The sequence below is a fragment of the Helianthus annuus genome, chromosome 15 (assembly GCF_002127325.2).
Source record: "Helianthus annuus cultivar XRQ/B chromosome 15, HanXRQr2.0-SUNRISE, whole genome shotgun sequence".
Classification (NCBI taxonomy): Eukaryota; Viridiplantae; Streptophyta; class Magnoliopsida; order Asterales; family Asteraceae; genus Helianthus; species Helianthus annuus.
The window spans coordinates 142,542,365-142,559,539 of record NC_035447.2 but is presented as its reverse complement, the minus strand read 5'-3'; the positions used below and the strand labels follow the sequence as shown (position 1 = coordinate 142,559,539).

The 17,175-nt window shown below is 35.2% G+C and overlaps 2 protein-coding genes across 2 annotated transcripts; both read right to left on the bottom strand.

Moving 5' to 3' along the window:
• Positions 1-8,753: 8,753 nt before the first annotated feature.
• On the bottom strand, positions 8,754-10,225 carry LOC110914267 (glutathione S-transferase T3-like). Its single transcript, XM_022159067.2, has 2 exons — positions 9,715-10,225; positions 8,754-9,516 (listed from the first exon to the last, which is right to left on the bottom strand). The coding sequence occupies exons 1-2, from the start codon at positions 10,199-10,201 to the stop codon at positions 8,783-8,785; spliced, it is 1,221 nt and encodes a 406-aa protein (XP_022014759.1). The 5' UTR covers positions 10,202-10,225; the 3' UTR covers positions 8,754-8,782.
• A 3,417-nt stretch (positions 10,226-13,642) lies between these two features.
• LOC110912553 (inactive TPR repeat-containing thioredoxin TTL3) lies at positions 13,643-16,116 on the bottom strand. The gene is made up of 5 exons (XM_022157304.2): positions 15,178-16,116; positions 14,898-15,093; positions 14,649-14,821; positions 14,226-14,556; positions 13,643-14,098 (listed from the first exon to the last, which is right to left on the bottom strand). The coding sequence occupies exons 1-5, from the start codon at positions 16,053-16,055 to the stop codon at positions 13,904-13,906; spliced, it is 1,773 nt and encodes a 590-aa protein (XP_022012996.1). The 5' UTR covers positions 16,056-16,116; the 3' UTR covers positions 13,643-13,903.
• Between the last annotated feature and the right edge of the window lie 1,059 nt (positions 16,117-17,175).

Genomic DNA, 17,175 nt, shown 5'->3' with positions numbered 1-17,175 from the left:
AATGTCAATATCAAGTTATTATAAAAAATATGATATTGAAATTGAAACTTTGTTTATTAAATAAAATAAAATTTATTCACGAATATGTTTAATCACCTTAAAGTTATAATCATTATTTTGGCATGCAAAAAGCCACTATTAGTTTATCCTTGGCAATAGGGCAAAGGGCCAAATGGAACAACTTACATAATCATTGAGCAACCTCTAAAAGAAGGGTGTGTAGTGTTAGTAATAATAGCTAATAATTATTTCTTTAAAATAATACCTTATCATCAAACCTCTTGCATATGTGATATATAATTCCAGATAGGTTCTGAGAATTTTTGTATCATGTTTGAGCTTAAAATAACGTGCCTTCGGGCCTTAATAAAATAAATAATTTAAACTAGTTTTTCATACAACCGTGAACCGTTGACAAAAATATAGCATTCTATAAACAATGCAATTAACAAAATACAAAATATAGTATTCGAATGAGTGACATACCGTAAAAAATAATAAGCTAATAGCTAACCAATGATTCGTGAAGCCGTCGTTGCATTCTTGATAGCAAATTTATGAATCAACTCTTCACAGTTTAAATCATACCTGAATTCGACGATCGTTTTTGTATAAATTACCAACAATTTAGTCTTCAACAATCATTTGGGTATTGGGCTCACTAACCTAATCCCAATAGACTAACTAATCTAAATCATATGATTTTTTTTGTAAGTGGGTCTATGTTATGTTAGTATTTGTTTGGCTATACCTTATTATTTTTTTACATATATAATATTGGTTCTTTTTAAATTACGTGCCCTACAAAATCACGGGCACTGGCCGGTGGTCCTCCCCACCCACCACTAGGGCCGACCCTGTATAATTCAAACCATTTTAACCTTAAGTTGAAAAAAGTGTGTTCATTAGAAACTATTAACACAGCCAGCTTTTTGGGGGCCGGCCCACCCGTACCGACGTTCGAGATTCAAATTTTTAGAAGGCCTGGAAGGTTTTTATAAAGTTATATATATATATAGGGAGCCGCTAAAATGAAAACCACCTTCAGTTGTAAGAACCACGAGAACCACTCTCAACCAATCAGAAGAAAGGGCAAATTGGTCATTTCCTTTATATGTCTAATCTCTCTCTCTCCTCAATTAAAGTCAGCTGACTTTCTTTTCACCTCTCACATATCATCACTTTCAACTATCTCTCTTTTCATTTGAACTTTTCAAAATTTCCATTTTCTCTTTGTGTTCTTCATCTGTGATGAAGATGAAGACCGATTACCATCGAACACCACCGTCTCCCACCTCCACCAAAAGTCTAAAATGTCTTCCACCTACACACCACTCCTTCCCCGGTGACCCCATCCTTCTCTGGGGACCCCCTCCTTCTCCGGCGACTCTCTGTCTTTCTCCATTGAACCTCCGCCGCATCCCCGATCCTCAACAAGAACACCACCATAACCCCATAGTCTGATGTCGCTGGTGTTTCGAGTTCCAGCGTTTTCAAGATCCGAGCAGGTGTTCGACGGTCATGGTTGTTTATAACATTGGGGGTTGGTCGCGGTGGCTTTCTAGCGGCATCTTCTGCCTCCCTTTCCTCTTCGCCGCCCCCCTTTGAGACTGGTGTTTGGTGGTGGTGGCGTTGGGGTTGGTGGCGGTGGCGTTGAGGATGGTGGGTGGGTGGAGAGGGCCGGCAGCGGAGATGGTAGTTGAGCCAGGGAAGACCGTGGCTGAGCCGGTGAAGCCGGATGCAGGTTTGAGTTCGAGCAAATAAAAATTTAGCGATTCTTTGATGTTCTGGTGATTTTTTGATGTTTACGGCTATTTTTTGATGTTTACGGCTGATCTTGTGTCCCTGTTTACGGCTGACTTTTTGATGTTTACGGCTGATCTTGTGTCCCTGTTTATGGCTGATTTTTTGATGTTTATGGCTGATCTTGTGTCCCTGTTTACGGCTGACATTTTGATGTTTACGGCTGATCTTGTGTCCCTGTTTACGGCTGATTTTTTGATGTTTACCGCATATTTTTTGATGATCTGGTGTTTTTTTTTATGATGCTGGTTATTTTGATGTTTACGGATGATTTTTTGATGATGCTGGTTATTTTGATGTTTACGGCTGATTTTTTGATGATGCTGGTTATTTTGATGTTTACGGCTGATTTTTGGATGTTCTGGTTATTTTTGATAAGTGAACTATGCGGGTTTTGATCAGTTGGATTTGGGTGGGGATGATGAAAAAAAACCTAGATTTTGATGACGATGGCGCGGCAACGATGGTGGAGGGTAGGTTTTTTGAACCTGCAACCCCACTTTGCAGCCTTTTGATTTACGGAAAATCTGAGCCAAACCCTGTTTTTTTTCGAGATACACTTTGTTTTGATGTTGTTGGTTTTTTAATTATTTCCACCCAGTCGATGATGATAACAATCTATCTGAGACACCTACCGAGTTTGCGATTTCTGGGTGCGTTCATGTTAACGTAACACATAAAAACGTAAAAAGTTTTACGTAAAACTTAAAACATAAAAAGTTTAAAAAGTTTAACGTAAAGCGTAAAACGTAAAAAGTTTATCGTAAAACGTAAAACGTAAAAAGTTTAAAAGTTTAACGTACAACGTAAAAACGTAAAACGTAAAATGTAAAACGTAAAACGTTTTACGTAAAACGTAAAACGTAAACTTTTTAACGTAAAACGTAAACTTTTTTATGTAAAACGTAAAACGTAAATTTTTAACGTAAAACGTAAACTTTTTAACGCAAAACGCAAACTTTTTAACAAAAAACGTAAACTTTTAAAGTAAAACGTAAAAAAAATTTTATGTAAAAACTCGGTCGCAAAAACGGCGTGAAAAAAATGGGGCGTAGAAAACGGCGCGTAAAAACGGACTGGTAAAACGGCACGTAAAAAACGGGACGTAAAAAATGGGGCGCAAAAACGGCTTGTAAAAACGTGACGTAAAAAACAGCGCGGCAAAAAACGGCGCCTAAGACCGGGCCTAAAAAACGGCACTTAAAAACTAGGGTTGCAAAAACGGCGTGAAAAACGGAGCGTAAAACTGGTCGTAAAAAAACGGGTGGTAAAAAAACGCGCGTAAATTTTTTTTATAAAAAAATCTGATTTCAAAATATTTTGTTTAATAAAGAAATCTGATTTTAGAAAAAAAATAATTAATGTAATATGACAAAATTGTAATAAAAAACAATAAACCTAATAAGACAAAAAAAAAGAAAATTACTTAAATACCCTTTTAGATTAAAATATTAAAGACATAATAAGACAAAAATAATTTAATATTACTTTTAACTAATTTTAATATCATGCATTCATTTTTAAGATCTAATGGCCAGAAAGTGGTTTCTGCGGTTCTTACAACTTGAGGTGGTTTTCATTTTAGCAATCCCCTATATATATATATATATATATATATATATATATATATATATATTTAGTATATGTATCAATTTATTATGTAAAAAAAATATTGGTGGCGGAATAGAAAAAACCATCTTAAGAAAATGTAAAGGTCTGAAGTTCAAGTCTTGGCTCAACCCACTAAGGTTTTATTTCTTTTAATTCATTTCCTCATAACCAAAATTTTGGGCCCAATTCTTTTTATCACCCGAGACATAATATTTTTTTAGAGTTCTCGGGACAGCTCTGACTATAAATTATAAAACTTATTTGTAAACGTCAAGTTAACTGAATAGATGTAATAACACTATAAAACATATTATTACACATGAAGATACATGTGTTACAATGACCGTATAAAACTCAAAAAGAAACTGTAAAAAGGAAACTACAACTATAAAATACCGAAACAAGCACTATTAGGTCATGTGGGGTTTTTATTATCCTTCACCCTAGTAACAAACCTTGACAGAAACAAGCACTATTAGGTCATGTGGGGTTTTTTTTATTATTATCCTTCACCCTAATAACAAACCTTGAGAGTGCATTTATTCTTACATTTTTTATTAGTTCATACAATCATACTTCTACAATAACATCTTACATAATTCGAAATGGGTGATAAAAAATTATAATATTCCACATACTAATGCTACTTCAATCATAGGAGACCGTCTATCTGTTAATCAGTTATATAAGTATGTAATGGAAAATATATAAATATAATACATGTTATAACATTCATGCCAATAGAGAATCCAAAAATAAATGCAGTCATAGACTTTGACATGTCAATCAGTTTGATCTGGTTTCAGATTAAAATGTATATTAGTGATAGTGATTCCGAGTTCAAGGGATGAAGAACTCGTGATTATGGAAAAAGAGGAGGTCAAGGTTGTGATGTTAATATGAGTGTCTGACCCTATAACCTTCTCTAGTTATCTTCTTACACTACTAGAAAAAAGACCTTTAACGACACAAGAACAATGACACACACTAATCTTATGACACGTAAACACGTGTGTCATAAAAAAAATGTCATCGTTGGTAAAATCTGAATATTTTATGACACTTATATTTGTGTGTCATTGTTTAAATGTCATTTAAAAAAAAACAAATCACATTGAAATATGTATGTCATCGTTGTGTGACATCTTATAATTTTTATGACACTATATTTGTGTGTCATCGTTTAACTGTGATTAAAAATCATATTGAAATATGTGTGTCATCGTTGTGTGTCATCATATAATTTTTATGACACTATATTTGTGTGTCATCGTTTAAAAATCATATTGAAATATATGTGTCATCATTCTGTGTTATCTTATAAATTTATGGGGTATCCAAAACATGAACCCAAGATCACCCGACCCAAAAAACTATAATACCTGAGCCCAATGAAGGGTGAAACCATAACCCAATTGAACTTACTCAATGGATATGATTTTGGTGTTTCGGGTTCACCCAAAAAACCCAAAAAACTATTAGATCAACATTTCAAATCCCAATATATTCTAAGTAATTTGAGAGTTGGGAGGTGGAAAAACGGGATTCTATGCGGGCACGTTGTGATAAACTGAATATGCATGGTCAATTTATGTATCACTACAAGAAATTTAAGTTATAGTGGAAACAGTTTCAGCATCGACAAAGAAAAGTCGTTACTAAAGGCCTTAATTTGGAACACAGACCTTTTAAGTGATATGGGCCTTTCCTTCCTTAACTAATCAAATGGATAGGGTTTATCCCTGAATAAAGAAGGAGTAAAAGTCTCTCCTTGACTATTAGCGGGCATTTTCCCTCCACACCAAATTAGAGATGGCAAATTACCAGCTAATATTAATAAGGTATAATTATTATTTTGATCCAATATTATAAATGATTATAATGGCCATATATATATTAAATATATTTAATCTTACACTATCATAATATTACTTTCATCTGAGCACACTTAACTTAGTGGAGTCCATCTACTCCATGACTAATACGCCCAAAACTCGTTGTACAATACCTCCCCCTCCCTCGCTTATGAACTCATTGTTCTCGATGAGGTTTACCCAATTATCCTAATCAAGGACGTAAGATTTGCCTAAGGTGATAAAGTTTGACCCACCATCCTGAGTGACAGAAGAGTAAATTTGATACTGTTTGTAGCATTTGGCGTTTCTACCATCAATAATATTTTGTGCCCAATATGTTATCTATCTAAGAACTCAAGGATTTGTTTTTAATGACCTGGTAGAGACTTACCATGAGGTCACCCATCCTAATCTACGTAAACCTGAGAACACTTAATTGTGAAGTTTACATATGCTCCACAATCAATACGTCCAAACAGGTTGCTGATACTTGAGGTGGAGTATGTCTTAGAAACAAATAATCTCTTTTGTCCATGATCCATATGTGATTTGCCTAAGGTATTACAGTTAATAAAAAAACATGTCAACATGGGAAATCTCATATCTTGTAAAATATTGCATTTTAAAGATTAACTAGAATAACTATCCGCCGCAATGCAGTGGGGGATTCATTAGTCATATATCATATTAGATGAACGGCAAATGTTTCTTATATGACCGCGAGCCTTGTAAAACATAGAAAAGAATAACTAAATCGATCTCTGATCCGCACATTGCGACAAACCAATCAAAACGGGGAAAATAGACGCGTTGCAACAGGCCCGTCAAACGGGGGAAAAAAGATGAAAACATGTTGAATCTCACATGCACGTTGCGGCGTTTTAACTCGGAAAATTTAACACAAAACGTTAAATAAAAAACCTGCGAAAGATGAAAAGTATAAGAGACTAAAGTTGAAAGTAAAAAGTGTTGGGGTTAAATTGCATGAAAAGCTTTGGGTTAAAAGTAAAAAAAAAATAAAAAATCAAAGGGGTTAAATTGGGAAAGATGAAAACTTTTAAATTAGAATTGGAAAATCAAATTATTTACTGGGTTTAAATTAACAAAGATTGAAATTTTAGACTTAAACTGCCAAAAATTGAAACTTTAGAATTAGAAAGGAAAAGTTATTTTTTTTAAAACTCACGAAGCTAAAGTTACAACAACCATTAACACAAATATATTGATTATTTATAGTTTTTAATTATAAAATTAAAATTAAAACAATACAAATTAAGAAAAATGGTGGGGCGGGGGTTGGGGGGGGGTTGGAGATCAAATCCGCTTTTGTGTGCTTCAAAACAACCCATCTGGCCCTACTTTATTTTTTTCCGCACAAATATATATTAAATTGGGTAAATTACACTTTTCGTCTTTTATATTTGCATTGGGTTGCAACGGATGACCCTTAACTTCAATAATTATAGTCGCAATCCTTTATTAGTAAAATTCATTACACCATTGGTCCTTTAACACTAACTTGGTTAAAATTTTCAGTTAAATTTTGTTATTTTCTATGAAATGACCAAACTACCCTTACAATTATAACTTTAAATACAAAATACACATATTTAATTTAAACTTACGGGGAAGGATCCACTAAAAAGTGGATTTTGCCTAAGTAGGTTAAGAAGGATTGTGATGATGACATGTGGCACTTCTAATAAGTAGAAATGAAGGGCATTTTGGTCCTTATAAATAAGATTGAAAATGACATGTGACACCCCTTTTGTTTTTTAAAAATACAACAAAAAAAATTTAGTACAAAAAAAAATATAGCACAAAAAAATGTAGTACAAAAAAATATAGTAAAAAAAATATAGCACAAAAAAATCTAGTACAAAAAAATATAGCACGAAAAAATTCAGCAAAAAAATCCAGCACAAAAAATTGAGAAAAAAATTAAAACAAAAAAATTTAGCACAAAAATATAGTACAAAAATGCAGCACAAAAAATGTTATATAACATAGAAATACAACACATTTTAGTGGGTTTTTTTAGTCTACATATTTTAGCAATATGACACTCAAATTAAAGATAAAAAGACGCTCGATTTTATGGTGAAATTTTTATGAAAAAATAAACTCGTATAAAAAAGTTATGAATGTTTAAAAAATGGGGGGTGAAATATGCATATGCCTTGTATGTGGAGAGAGAAAGTATATAAATAGGATTTTTCTAAGATACCCTTAGAGCATTCGCATCCAAACCATCAAATTATACATACATTCCACTAAAAAACAACTCCTATATCAATATATTTCCACTAAAAACAAATACTTTTTCTCTCTCCTTTCAATTAAATAATATTATCATTACATTTTTCTCTCACTTCCACTCACAACCACTTTCAAAATATATTAAAAAATTATAACGGGTGAACAGTGTCCCCCCAAATATACAGATGAACAGTAACATTTTATCTCTCCTCTACTCACAACCACTTTTTATACCCTTTATAATATAAAAACCTCTCCTCACATAATTTGATGGTTAGGATGTGAATGCTCTTACACTCCTCATTTCTCCTACAATTTCATCTTAACCATTGATTTGAAAAATGAATAGTTAAGATTACTTCTCATACTACTTAGACAAAATAAACTTTATACTAACAACGTATTAATGGACCTGAATCAATTATCAATCAATTCGTTTGATGGACCTGAATATGAATCTGTTCAACTTCTACTGCCGCCTCTAGCCACCACTACCAAACTACCCTCGCTATAACCACTTTTCAGTTCGATTAGTAACCATTGTTCCACTTTTATCCATTTTCACATCACATAAGTCTTCACTTTGTTTCTCTATTGTGTCTGTTTGTACATCGGCTCCACTAGAATCTATTTTCACATCACATAAATCCCCATTAATTAGTTATTGCCATTGCAGACTTCCAACTTCACGTTAGTGGTAACTTCCTTCGGTAATTTTGAACTGGTGACTATAGAAGCATGTTCTAAACCGGAATTCACTATCAGACTGGTAAGTCCTTGAAGGGGGATTCTATCTTTAACTCTAAATTTGTAAATCCTTCTTTAAGAGTGCGAATATGTTCTTTGCTTTCTGGATTAGTGCTGAAAACATGTGTGTGATGGTTTCCTACGCTCATTCAATTTCAGATATAAGTTTTCTGGTAAGAGAGAGAGAGAGAGATAGAGAGAGAGAGAGAGAGAGAGACATTTAAGTGCATGTTGGTTTCCATTGCTCATTAGACCATGTGTAGTCATAAAGCCCTTTTAGGGGCGTTATGTGACATGTGGCATGCCACGTCACCCCGGGGGCTTTATGGGGCGTTATGAATTTTGAGGCCGTAGTCATAAAGCCCCTGTGTAATCATTACTCATTTTTTAATTTTTATTTTTTTAATTCATTTTGTAATTGTTTTAAAAATAAAATTCATTTCATTAAATAAAAAAAAGTACAATAAAATAAAAAAACATAAAACTAGCATAAAAACATTACACAATCAAAGATTATATTTTTTTTCAATCCGCTCCTTTTGTGCCAACGCCATTTTCAAAGCTTTTCCCGTTAAATGGTCATGCGGTTTGGAGTAGAAGTCAAAGTCGTGAGCCCATTGTCGATCCCGCATAATCTCCGTAACTTTTTCGTTCTCCTCCAAACGTTTGTTACCGAGTTCGTGTATGTCTTGAAGCCGCTTGTTTATCTCCGAAAATGCGTGACTCATATCCGTTCCCATAGACATCGACGACGACTCGGGTTTTTTCGCCCGGCTTTTTCTTCCGGGAGGTCTTGGTAGCTCCTCCACCGGCTCGTCATCCGGAATATCCTCGTTTTCGCCGATGTTTCGAGCGTCGGAGGTTGGCGTTTCGGGTTCACCGGACTCGTTTGTTTTGGACCTCTTTGATGGCCGTGTATTCCCCGAACGACCACTAGGAGTAGTTACGACGGCCCATTTGGGGCTATGGCGAAGGATTTGCCAACACTTCATGTACGGGAAATGGCCATTAGCTTGCGTATACTCGACCACTGCTTCTTGCGTAATGTCTTCATCGGTACTTCCACTTTTCCATCCGGTATACAAGCGTTGGTACACGGTTTGAAAGTTTGTGCACCTCTTGTTTATGTCGGTCCACTTCCCCGATATAGAGTCCGGTAGGCGGTATTCTCCCTTACCCATGAGCTCGAAAAAGAGTTCCCGTATTCGGTTCCAAAATACGGTTTTACTTTGATTGTTTGCTACACACAAAACAATATTAAATGTTAGTTCAAAATATAAAATATAAAATCTGGAAATAATAAAAAACAGAAAAAAATAATAAAAAACAGAAAAAAAAATTTAAAAACTGAAAATAAATAACCGAAAATTAAAAAAAACGGAAAAAAATATAAAAACAGAAAAAAAAAATATAAAAACAGAAAAAAAAAGAAACATACCTATGACCGGGTCCTCCGAAACATCGATGAAAGCGCGGGTTAACGCATACTCCTCTTCGGGCTCCCACGTTTGCACATTTTTTTTCGTTCGGGTGTTGGTTTCAACTTTCTTTTTATGTGCCCGTTTTGCTTTTCCTTTTCCTTTTTGCGTCTCCGGTTGCGTATCCGGAACCTCGGGTTGCGTCTCCGGAACAACATCGGGTTCGTGTAGTGGTGAGCCGAACGCTTGAGCCGACCCAAACGCTTGAGACGACCCCATCCCATCCATGTTTTGACTTGGGTTCCACCCGTAGAGATTAGGGTCCCATGATAGCGGTTGGTTCAAAAGATTCATGAACCCCGCACTTTGTTGATTGTAGTCGAGAAAACCGGAGCCGAAGGGATTGGGTCTAGTGGGAACCGGTGTCACGGGACGAGTAGGATTGCCACTTGGGTTTGTGTCCGCACTAGATCGCGGAGGAATGAAGCCCCGGTTGAATGGATTCATTGTACAAAATAAACAAGAGTTGTAAAAAATTTTGGTTGAAGGTTTGAATGGGTATGGTAAAAAAATAAAGAGATGGAGAGGATTTTAAAAGGAATGTTGAAAAATAAATTAATTTTTTTTTTTTTTTTGAATTTGACCGTTTGTAACGGTAACATTTTTGAAGTTTCCATTTCTTCACGCCGCTATCACCTTCGCGCCGTTCAAAAATGTGCACCCATAGCGCCGCCGGGGGCGGTGTGCATGGCGCCATGAAGGCGCTTTGATGATGGGTCGCGCCCCATTACATATGCCCTTATCTTCAGCAACAGGGGTGGTTCTTCACAGGTTGGAAAACCTAAGCGGCGATGGTGGTGATATGGGTTGGGGATTTAAAGGCAGTGGTGGCGGCGGTGGTGGTGGTGGTGGTGTTTAGGTTAGGCGATGATGGTGGTTAGGTCAGACGACAGTAATAGAGGTGGTGGCTGGTGGTGATTGTGCTATGACGAAGAAGAATGAGAAGAAGATTGCTAGAAGATGAGGATCCATGTTTGATTTTGGGAAATTGTTAAGGAATTTAAGATATTGTATGATTTTAGGGTTTATCAGAAAAAGGGGAAGATGTATGGTTATGGTGGCTGTGTTTTGGTAGTTTGGGGTGGTGATGGACAGAGAATGGAAGTGGTGGTGGTTATAGAAAGATGGAAATGGTGGTGGTGATCTGCAAGAGGAAGGGGGGGGGGGGTTATTTTATAATTGTTTTTATAATTTTTAAAATATTATTTTCTTTTTTTATTAAAAGCTTTAAATTATTAGATAAAAGGACTAAACTGCCGTTATATGACAAAACTTAACTAAAATTTTGAGCCAAGTTAGTGTTAAAGTACCTACGTTGTAATATATTTTAGAAATAAATGATTGTGACTGTAATTATTGAAGTTAAAGGTCATTCGTTGCAATCTGATACAAACATAAAGGACGAAAAGTGTAAATGGTATTGTTCAGATCAACCTACAAATGTAGCAATCAAACAATGTGTGGCGAATGGTATTGTTCATATCGACCTACAAATGTAGCATATATAATTTATGGGTTGAGATCCTGTACAAACAGTGCTAATTATAAGAACCGTAAGAACAGATCTGAACCATTGTTAATTTAAATCAAGGGTTGATATTGATTATAAATAAAACTCTTATAATTAAAAATTACTACTAACAAATTAGGGGTAATTTTGTAAAATTGCTAGTCATTTGACCATTTTCTATTAAATACAAATTCCACCAAGGTTTTTTAAACTAAAATAACTTTTATATACTTCATTATTTTTTTTAAAAATATATACCATAAAATCGAGTATTTTTTTATCTTTAATATGAGTACCATATTGCTATACCTTTTTGTATTTATAAAAGTGTTTTTTAAAAAAAGTTAACAAAAGGTGTTTTATATTTGTGCTAATAAGGTGCTGATTATGTGTTAATTACAAAATAATACAAACAAACACCAAAAGTAGATATAATCAGCACATCTGGTGTGCTGATAATGGAGAACGATTGAAGATGTTGTGCTAATGTCGTTTATGTTGATAATGGAGAACGATTCGAGGACGATTTGCTGATAATGAAGAACGATTAATGATGTTGTGCTAATTATATAGTGTTGTGCTGATTATATTTTTTGTAATTATTTTTAATTAGTTATAAATAAATATGGTCAAAAAGTCTAAATTACCCCTAAACTAATTTTTTATTGATGGACACTTGTCAATTATGTATTGGTTCTTATGGTTCTTACAAACTTAAGTGTTTGTATTTGATCCCATTCCTATAATTTATATATTATATTTTAACTTAAAATTAAAATCTTGTAATATATAATAATATTCAGTTTATTATTATTATTCTTTTAATTAAGAAAACGTGGGAAGAAATGAAAAATGGGTTGTATAACTAAGAAGCCTTTTTCTTCGTTGTTAAGATATCGGGGTGTAAATCGTGTCAGTTGATAAATTGAATTGTTCAATTCGGACACGACTATATTTTATTCGTATAAATAACATTAAATTGTAGCCTTTAAACACTTAAAATCTTGTAACCTGAACATGACCTTTTAACTCATTATCTAAAGAGAGTCCGTTTAATTTAATGGGTCAACCTGAACATGCTCTATATGTCAAAGGATCATATTTGACAACCTAAAGCCTGATTATTTTCGTGTTATATTAGAAATTGACACCCTATTAGACCTTGATACCAATTATAGCAAAAAAGCAATTTCTGGTTACCATACTATTGTTGATGTTTTTCTCCATTAACTTCTATACGATGTCATCGTGCTGATAACATATAATACAAGAAAATAACTAGCTAGATCTTAAGCCTGGGGATCAAACCGGTTCATATTAATAGCTAGCCGAACCAATACTATACGAACCGGTTTTTGATGCTCATAACCAAATAGCCTAAACACAAGTAAGCTGTCCTGTCAAAGTGTCAAACTAACCATGACTACTTTCTAGAGCCTTAACCCAATGCAACCCACAGCCCACGAAGCACCAGCCCAACCCAGCTCATGCGGACCGTTTATGCTGGCCTCATCCATGATCCTACACTGTTTGGATTATTACTTAAATATATTTATATGGTTTATATTAAAGGTAAGAACAAATTAAAGCATAATCAAATTGAATTATTACTACTGTTTTGTTTTATGTTTAGGGCTTATTGGGTCGGCAATCTTTGAATTAGTCTGAGTTGACCAAAACTGTTAGGACATTATATAACATTGTAATATCTTTATAGATATGTCTTTTTTTTTTTTTCTTTTAAAAAGTTTCACTTTAATAATGACAACAAAATGAATTACGCAAGAAGAAAAGTTTTAATGCGACGTAGTATACTATTGGTTTTGTTTTATTACTAGGGTTAGGTGAACAAACAAAATGCGTTGAAACCCGATGCCTTTAGAGGACCCGGGCCGCAGCGTTGTTTTTCATTCTTCACGCGTGGATGTGCGTGATACACCACCGCCACCAACCTTCAAAATGCGTGAACTGTATAACTCGTGGCCACCATGACGCGTGAAGAATTGACGGTGCCGCACACCATGTTCGATGGAGATAAGTGTGTGGTGAGTGATGGACACCCCACTAAAATCCATCACTAGTGATGGAATCAAGTTCGATGACGTGACGTTTGATGATTGGGTGTTGTGTGATGGAAAACCATCACTCGTAGAGCGCCCCTACCCCCTTATACCGGTATATGTAAGTTAAACTGTTCAGTTCGGTTTTAAAAAAATGTAAAACATGAAAAAAAATCCCTATTTAAACCGAACCATAATATAGAATGTTAAATCAGGATTAACTAATATGATGAATTAACAATGAGCATAATTCTATATTTTTTATCAATGTTATTACTTGCAAAGATAAGAGTTGGCCAGCAATATATAATAAATTAATAAATGCCGACTAAAAATTAATTTATTAATTTAGTTACACGACACACCTTTTGATTTTGGGCCCGGAAATCTTGTACGGTTCCAAATAAATAGTCCATATGACACTACATTAGGCTCCATCTAAACCATAAATTAAAACAAAACCACACGTACACAAATAAATAAATGAATTAAACCTTAAGCCGACCGGATCTATATAATATGTTCACCTGTTGGGTTTGCACCCGGTCATCATTTCCATTTCTAGTCCTTGTTCTTCTCTCAAACCGCGATTAAAAACCCTCCGAATTCTTCCGTGTTAGAATCGTTGATTAGTTTGACGGGTTTGGTGTTTGCAATGTTTTGCTTCTCGAGTTGCATCCGAGCTTCCAAAAATTCCCGCTCGACTGCCTCATCTCCTCGCGTTTCGTGGTTTAAAACATCGTAATCTTGAATTGCAGCCTCCCATCTTTCTAACTGCGCAACATTTAAATACACAGTTAACTAGTTATACAGATAAACATGATCAGGCAAAAAGAACTCATTGCATTGGGCTCTTCTGAGTCTAGTAACTTTAAACAAATATTTAATAACATATGTTTACCTTGGCATTGCATTGGGCTCTTCTGAGTCTAACCTTGGCGTATGAAGGTCTTAGATTAAGGGCTATGGTACAATCTTCTACAGCTCGTTCAAACTGACCTAGTTTGTAACGACAAGCAGCCCGATTGCATAACAGTACCGAATTGTATGGTTCATGCTCCAACCCTTCGCTATATGCTTTGCACGCCTCGTAAAATTGTGATGCCTTAAAAATCTTGTTACCGTTTGCTCGAGCTTTGGCCAAAGCTCGGGTTTTCCTTGCTACAACAAAAACTGCCTCGCTTGGATCAAGCTCAGATGCCCGTAATGACACATTAACCGCCTCCTCAAACCTACATTGTGTTTACAACATTTTGTATAAGTAGCTAAAACTTTCCTAAAATTCTGTAGAAAAGGTAAGTTTTGGTATTTTTGGGTTGCTAACCGGCCCGATGCTAAATAAACTTGTGCTTGAACCATTAAGAAGTAACTAGTAACCGTTGATCCAAACAACCTAGCCGCGATATTCACATCTATAACCGGTGCATTTTGAAAGCACGAATACGCCTCGTCGTGCTTATGGAGATTTAATAACGCTTCGGTTTGCATAGCGTAAACCTTACACACCCTATCATTAGAACATATATAGCATGCTTAAGATATAGTTAACCCGTAACGAGTTGTTGAAAAGTACCTCAAGTGATGAATCCGCGCCTAACGAGTATGCAAACTGGCTTTCTTTTAGTAATCTTTTCCAATCCTTGGTATTCCGAGCCGCTGAACATGTAAGGAGTTGTGATTTAATAGCTTGTGCCTTTGCAAGGTCATGTCTTTCGGCTTTCTCCCCTGAACACTTGTAATGACATAGAGCTTTCGCCGTCTCCCCAAACCTAAAACCCACATAAATACTCGAAGATTTGAGTGATGTTACGCTTGAACTAGCGAAAGAACAAAAAATCAATACCCTATCATACCTGAGATAGAGCGAGGCAAGGCGGTAATGAGCACGATGATAAGAAGGATTTATACGAATAGCGATTTTACAATCCAGAATTGCATCAATAAACTTTCCTAAACCGATCAATGCAGCACTTCTATTGCTATAATAACACGCGACCTTCGAATCTATCCCAATTGCTTCCGTATACAACTTGATCGCCTCTTCGAACCGCCCTTGTTTGTACTTCTCATTACCTATGTTTTTAAACACCTCAGGGTCGGTCTTGTTACCCGAGCTCCCGTAAATGTTTCCTAGTTTCCCGTAAGATTTCGCAATGTCCGGTTTTTTCCTCATTAGATTACCCAAGTGGCCCGGTATCTGGTTCAACGAGGTGCCATAAACCGAGCCACCTGAGGTTGGTGTTCCACGAACCGAGATTCGCAGACTCAGCTCACTTGAGGTGAAACTCGGTTCTTTTCGGAGCTGTTTAGTGTATGACATATTGGTTACTTGTGACACATTGTATAATGTACCTTTAAAGGGTGAATGATCACTCGTTGGTTTAACAACCGGTTTGGTTTGCAAGGTGGCCGGTTTAAAGGGTGAATTGTTACACGTTGGTTTAACAACCGGTTTGGTTTGCAAGGTGGCCGGTTTTTTTATGGTGGGGGGTGGGGGTTTTTCAATTGGTTTAGCGAAGCCGGTGTATACTAATTCTGTTGGGGTGTGGTTGCGGGTACGTGGTGGTCGTTTTGATGTGTGGTGGCCGGGAAATTGGGGTTGTCGGTGCTCTTTGGAAGCTTCGAGCCGTGGCACCGGAGGTGTTTTACGCTGCTGCCGAGTGCCGAAAATGGCCCCTATGAAGCCGCAGCCCGTGTCTTTTCCGGCAATGTGGTGTGGTGGTCCGGCCATTTTTCTTCAGCTTTAGTTGAAAATATGGAATATGTCTTCAATTTTGAAGAAATGAGGCATTGATGTACAAACCGATATGTATGTGAGCGTCTATATATGTATTTTATTACTATATATTTTTATATATTAATAATAAAATAATTTAACTGTTTATAATAACATAATTTATCCATCACACCAATCTTGGTAGCTTATTATATACAACTTATATAGTAAATGCTTAGTAGCTTTTATATACAACTTGAAGATAAAGAGATGATATTCAAGAGGGTCTTATTGTACGAAGTGTAGTAGTAGGCTAAATCGTTGATCTCTCAAGATCAATGGCTTAAAACTAGGAGATGACATTTTTATAAATATTATATTCAAACAATTAAAGAAACAAATAGAAAAAGGGTACTATACTCTTTTCTCACTTGAACTCCACCCCTCTTGATTTTTAAATGGATATGACCTTTTCATGTTTTAATAATTTTTTTTTTTAAAAACTATACTCCATATTAACGAGCATTTAATTCTCCTTAATTCGAGCAGTCTATTGCTATAGTTTTCTTTAAAAAAATTACATGATTTTGAACACCCATTACGTGATTACGTGATATTAAATACCCGACACATGACTACGTGATTTCGAATACCCATTATGTGAATACATGATTTCATTATAGTATGTGAAACTACAGCAAGTGATTACGTAATTACGTAACAATAGTTGACCATATATTTATTACGTGACTACGTGATTTTGAATACCCATTTCGTGATTACGTGAGTTCATTTTAGTATATTTTATGTGAAACCACACTAAGTGATTACGTTTTAAGCAAAATTGTAATAACATTAGTTATAAAAAATCATATTGAATGTGTAATCACGTAATGGATTTATATTGAATGTGTAATCACGTAATGGTTTATGTTGAATGTGTAATCACGTAATGAGTATTCAAAATCACGTAGTAATGTGCTGGGTATTCAAAATCACATGATCACGTAATGAACTAATGGATATTCAAAATCATGTAAATTTTATTAAGAAAGCTATAGCAATTGGCTGCTCGAATTAAAGAGAATGAAATGCTCGTTAATACAGTGTATTTTTTTTTAATTGTAACATACGA

Bases quoted from the DNA above. Each gene is read 5' to 3' on its own strand.
- LOC110914267 (XM_022159067.2), bottom strand. From the start codon at position 10,201: ATGAATCCATTCAACCGGGGCTTCATTCCTCCGCGATCTAGTGCGGAC. The intron at 9,517-9,714 runs GTATGTTTCTTT...TTTTGTGTGTAG, and splicing joins TTCGGAGGACCCGGTCATAG to CAAACAATCAAAGTAAAACC.
- LOC110912553 (XM_022157304.2), bottom strand. From the start codon at position 16,055: ATGGCCGGACCACCACACCACATTGCCGGAAAAGACACGGGCTGCGGC. The intron at 15,094-15,177 runs GTATGATAGGGT...TGTGGGTTTTAG, and splicing joins CTTGCCTCGCTCTATCTCAG to GTTTGGGGAGACGGCGAAAG. The intron at 14,557-14,648 runs GTTAGCAACCCA...AACACAATGTAG, and splicing joins GTTTATTTAGCATCGGGCCG to GTTTGAGGAGGCGGTTAATG.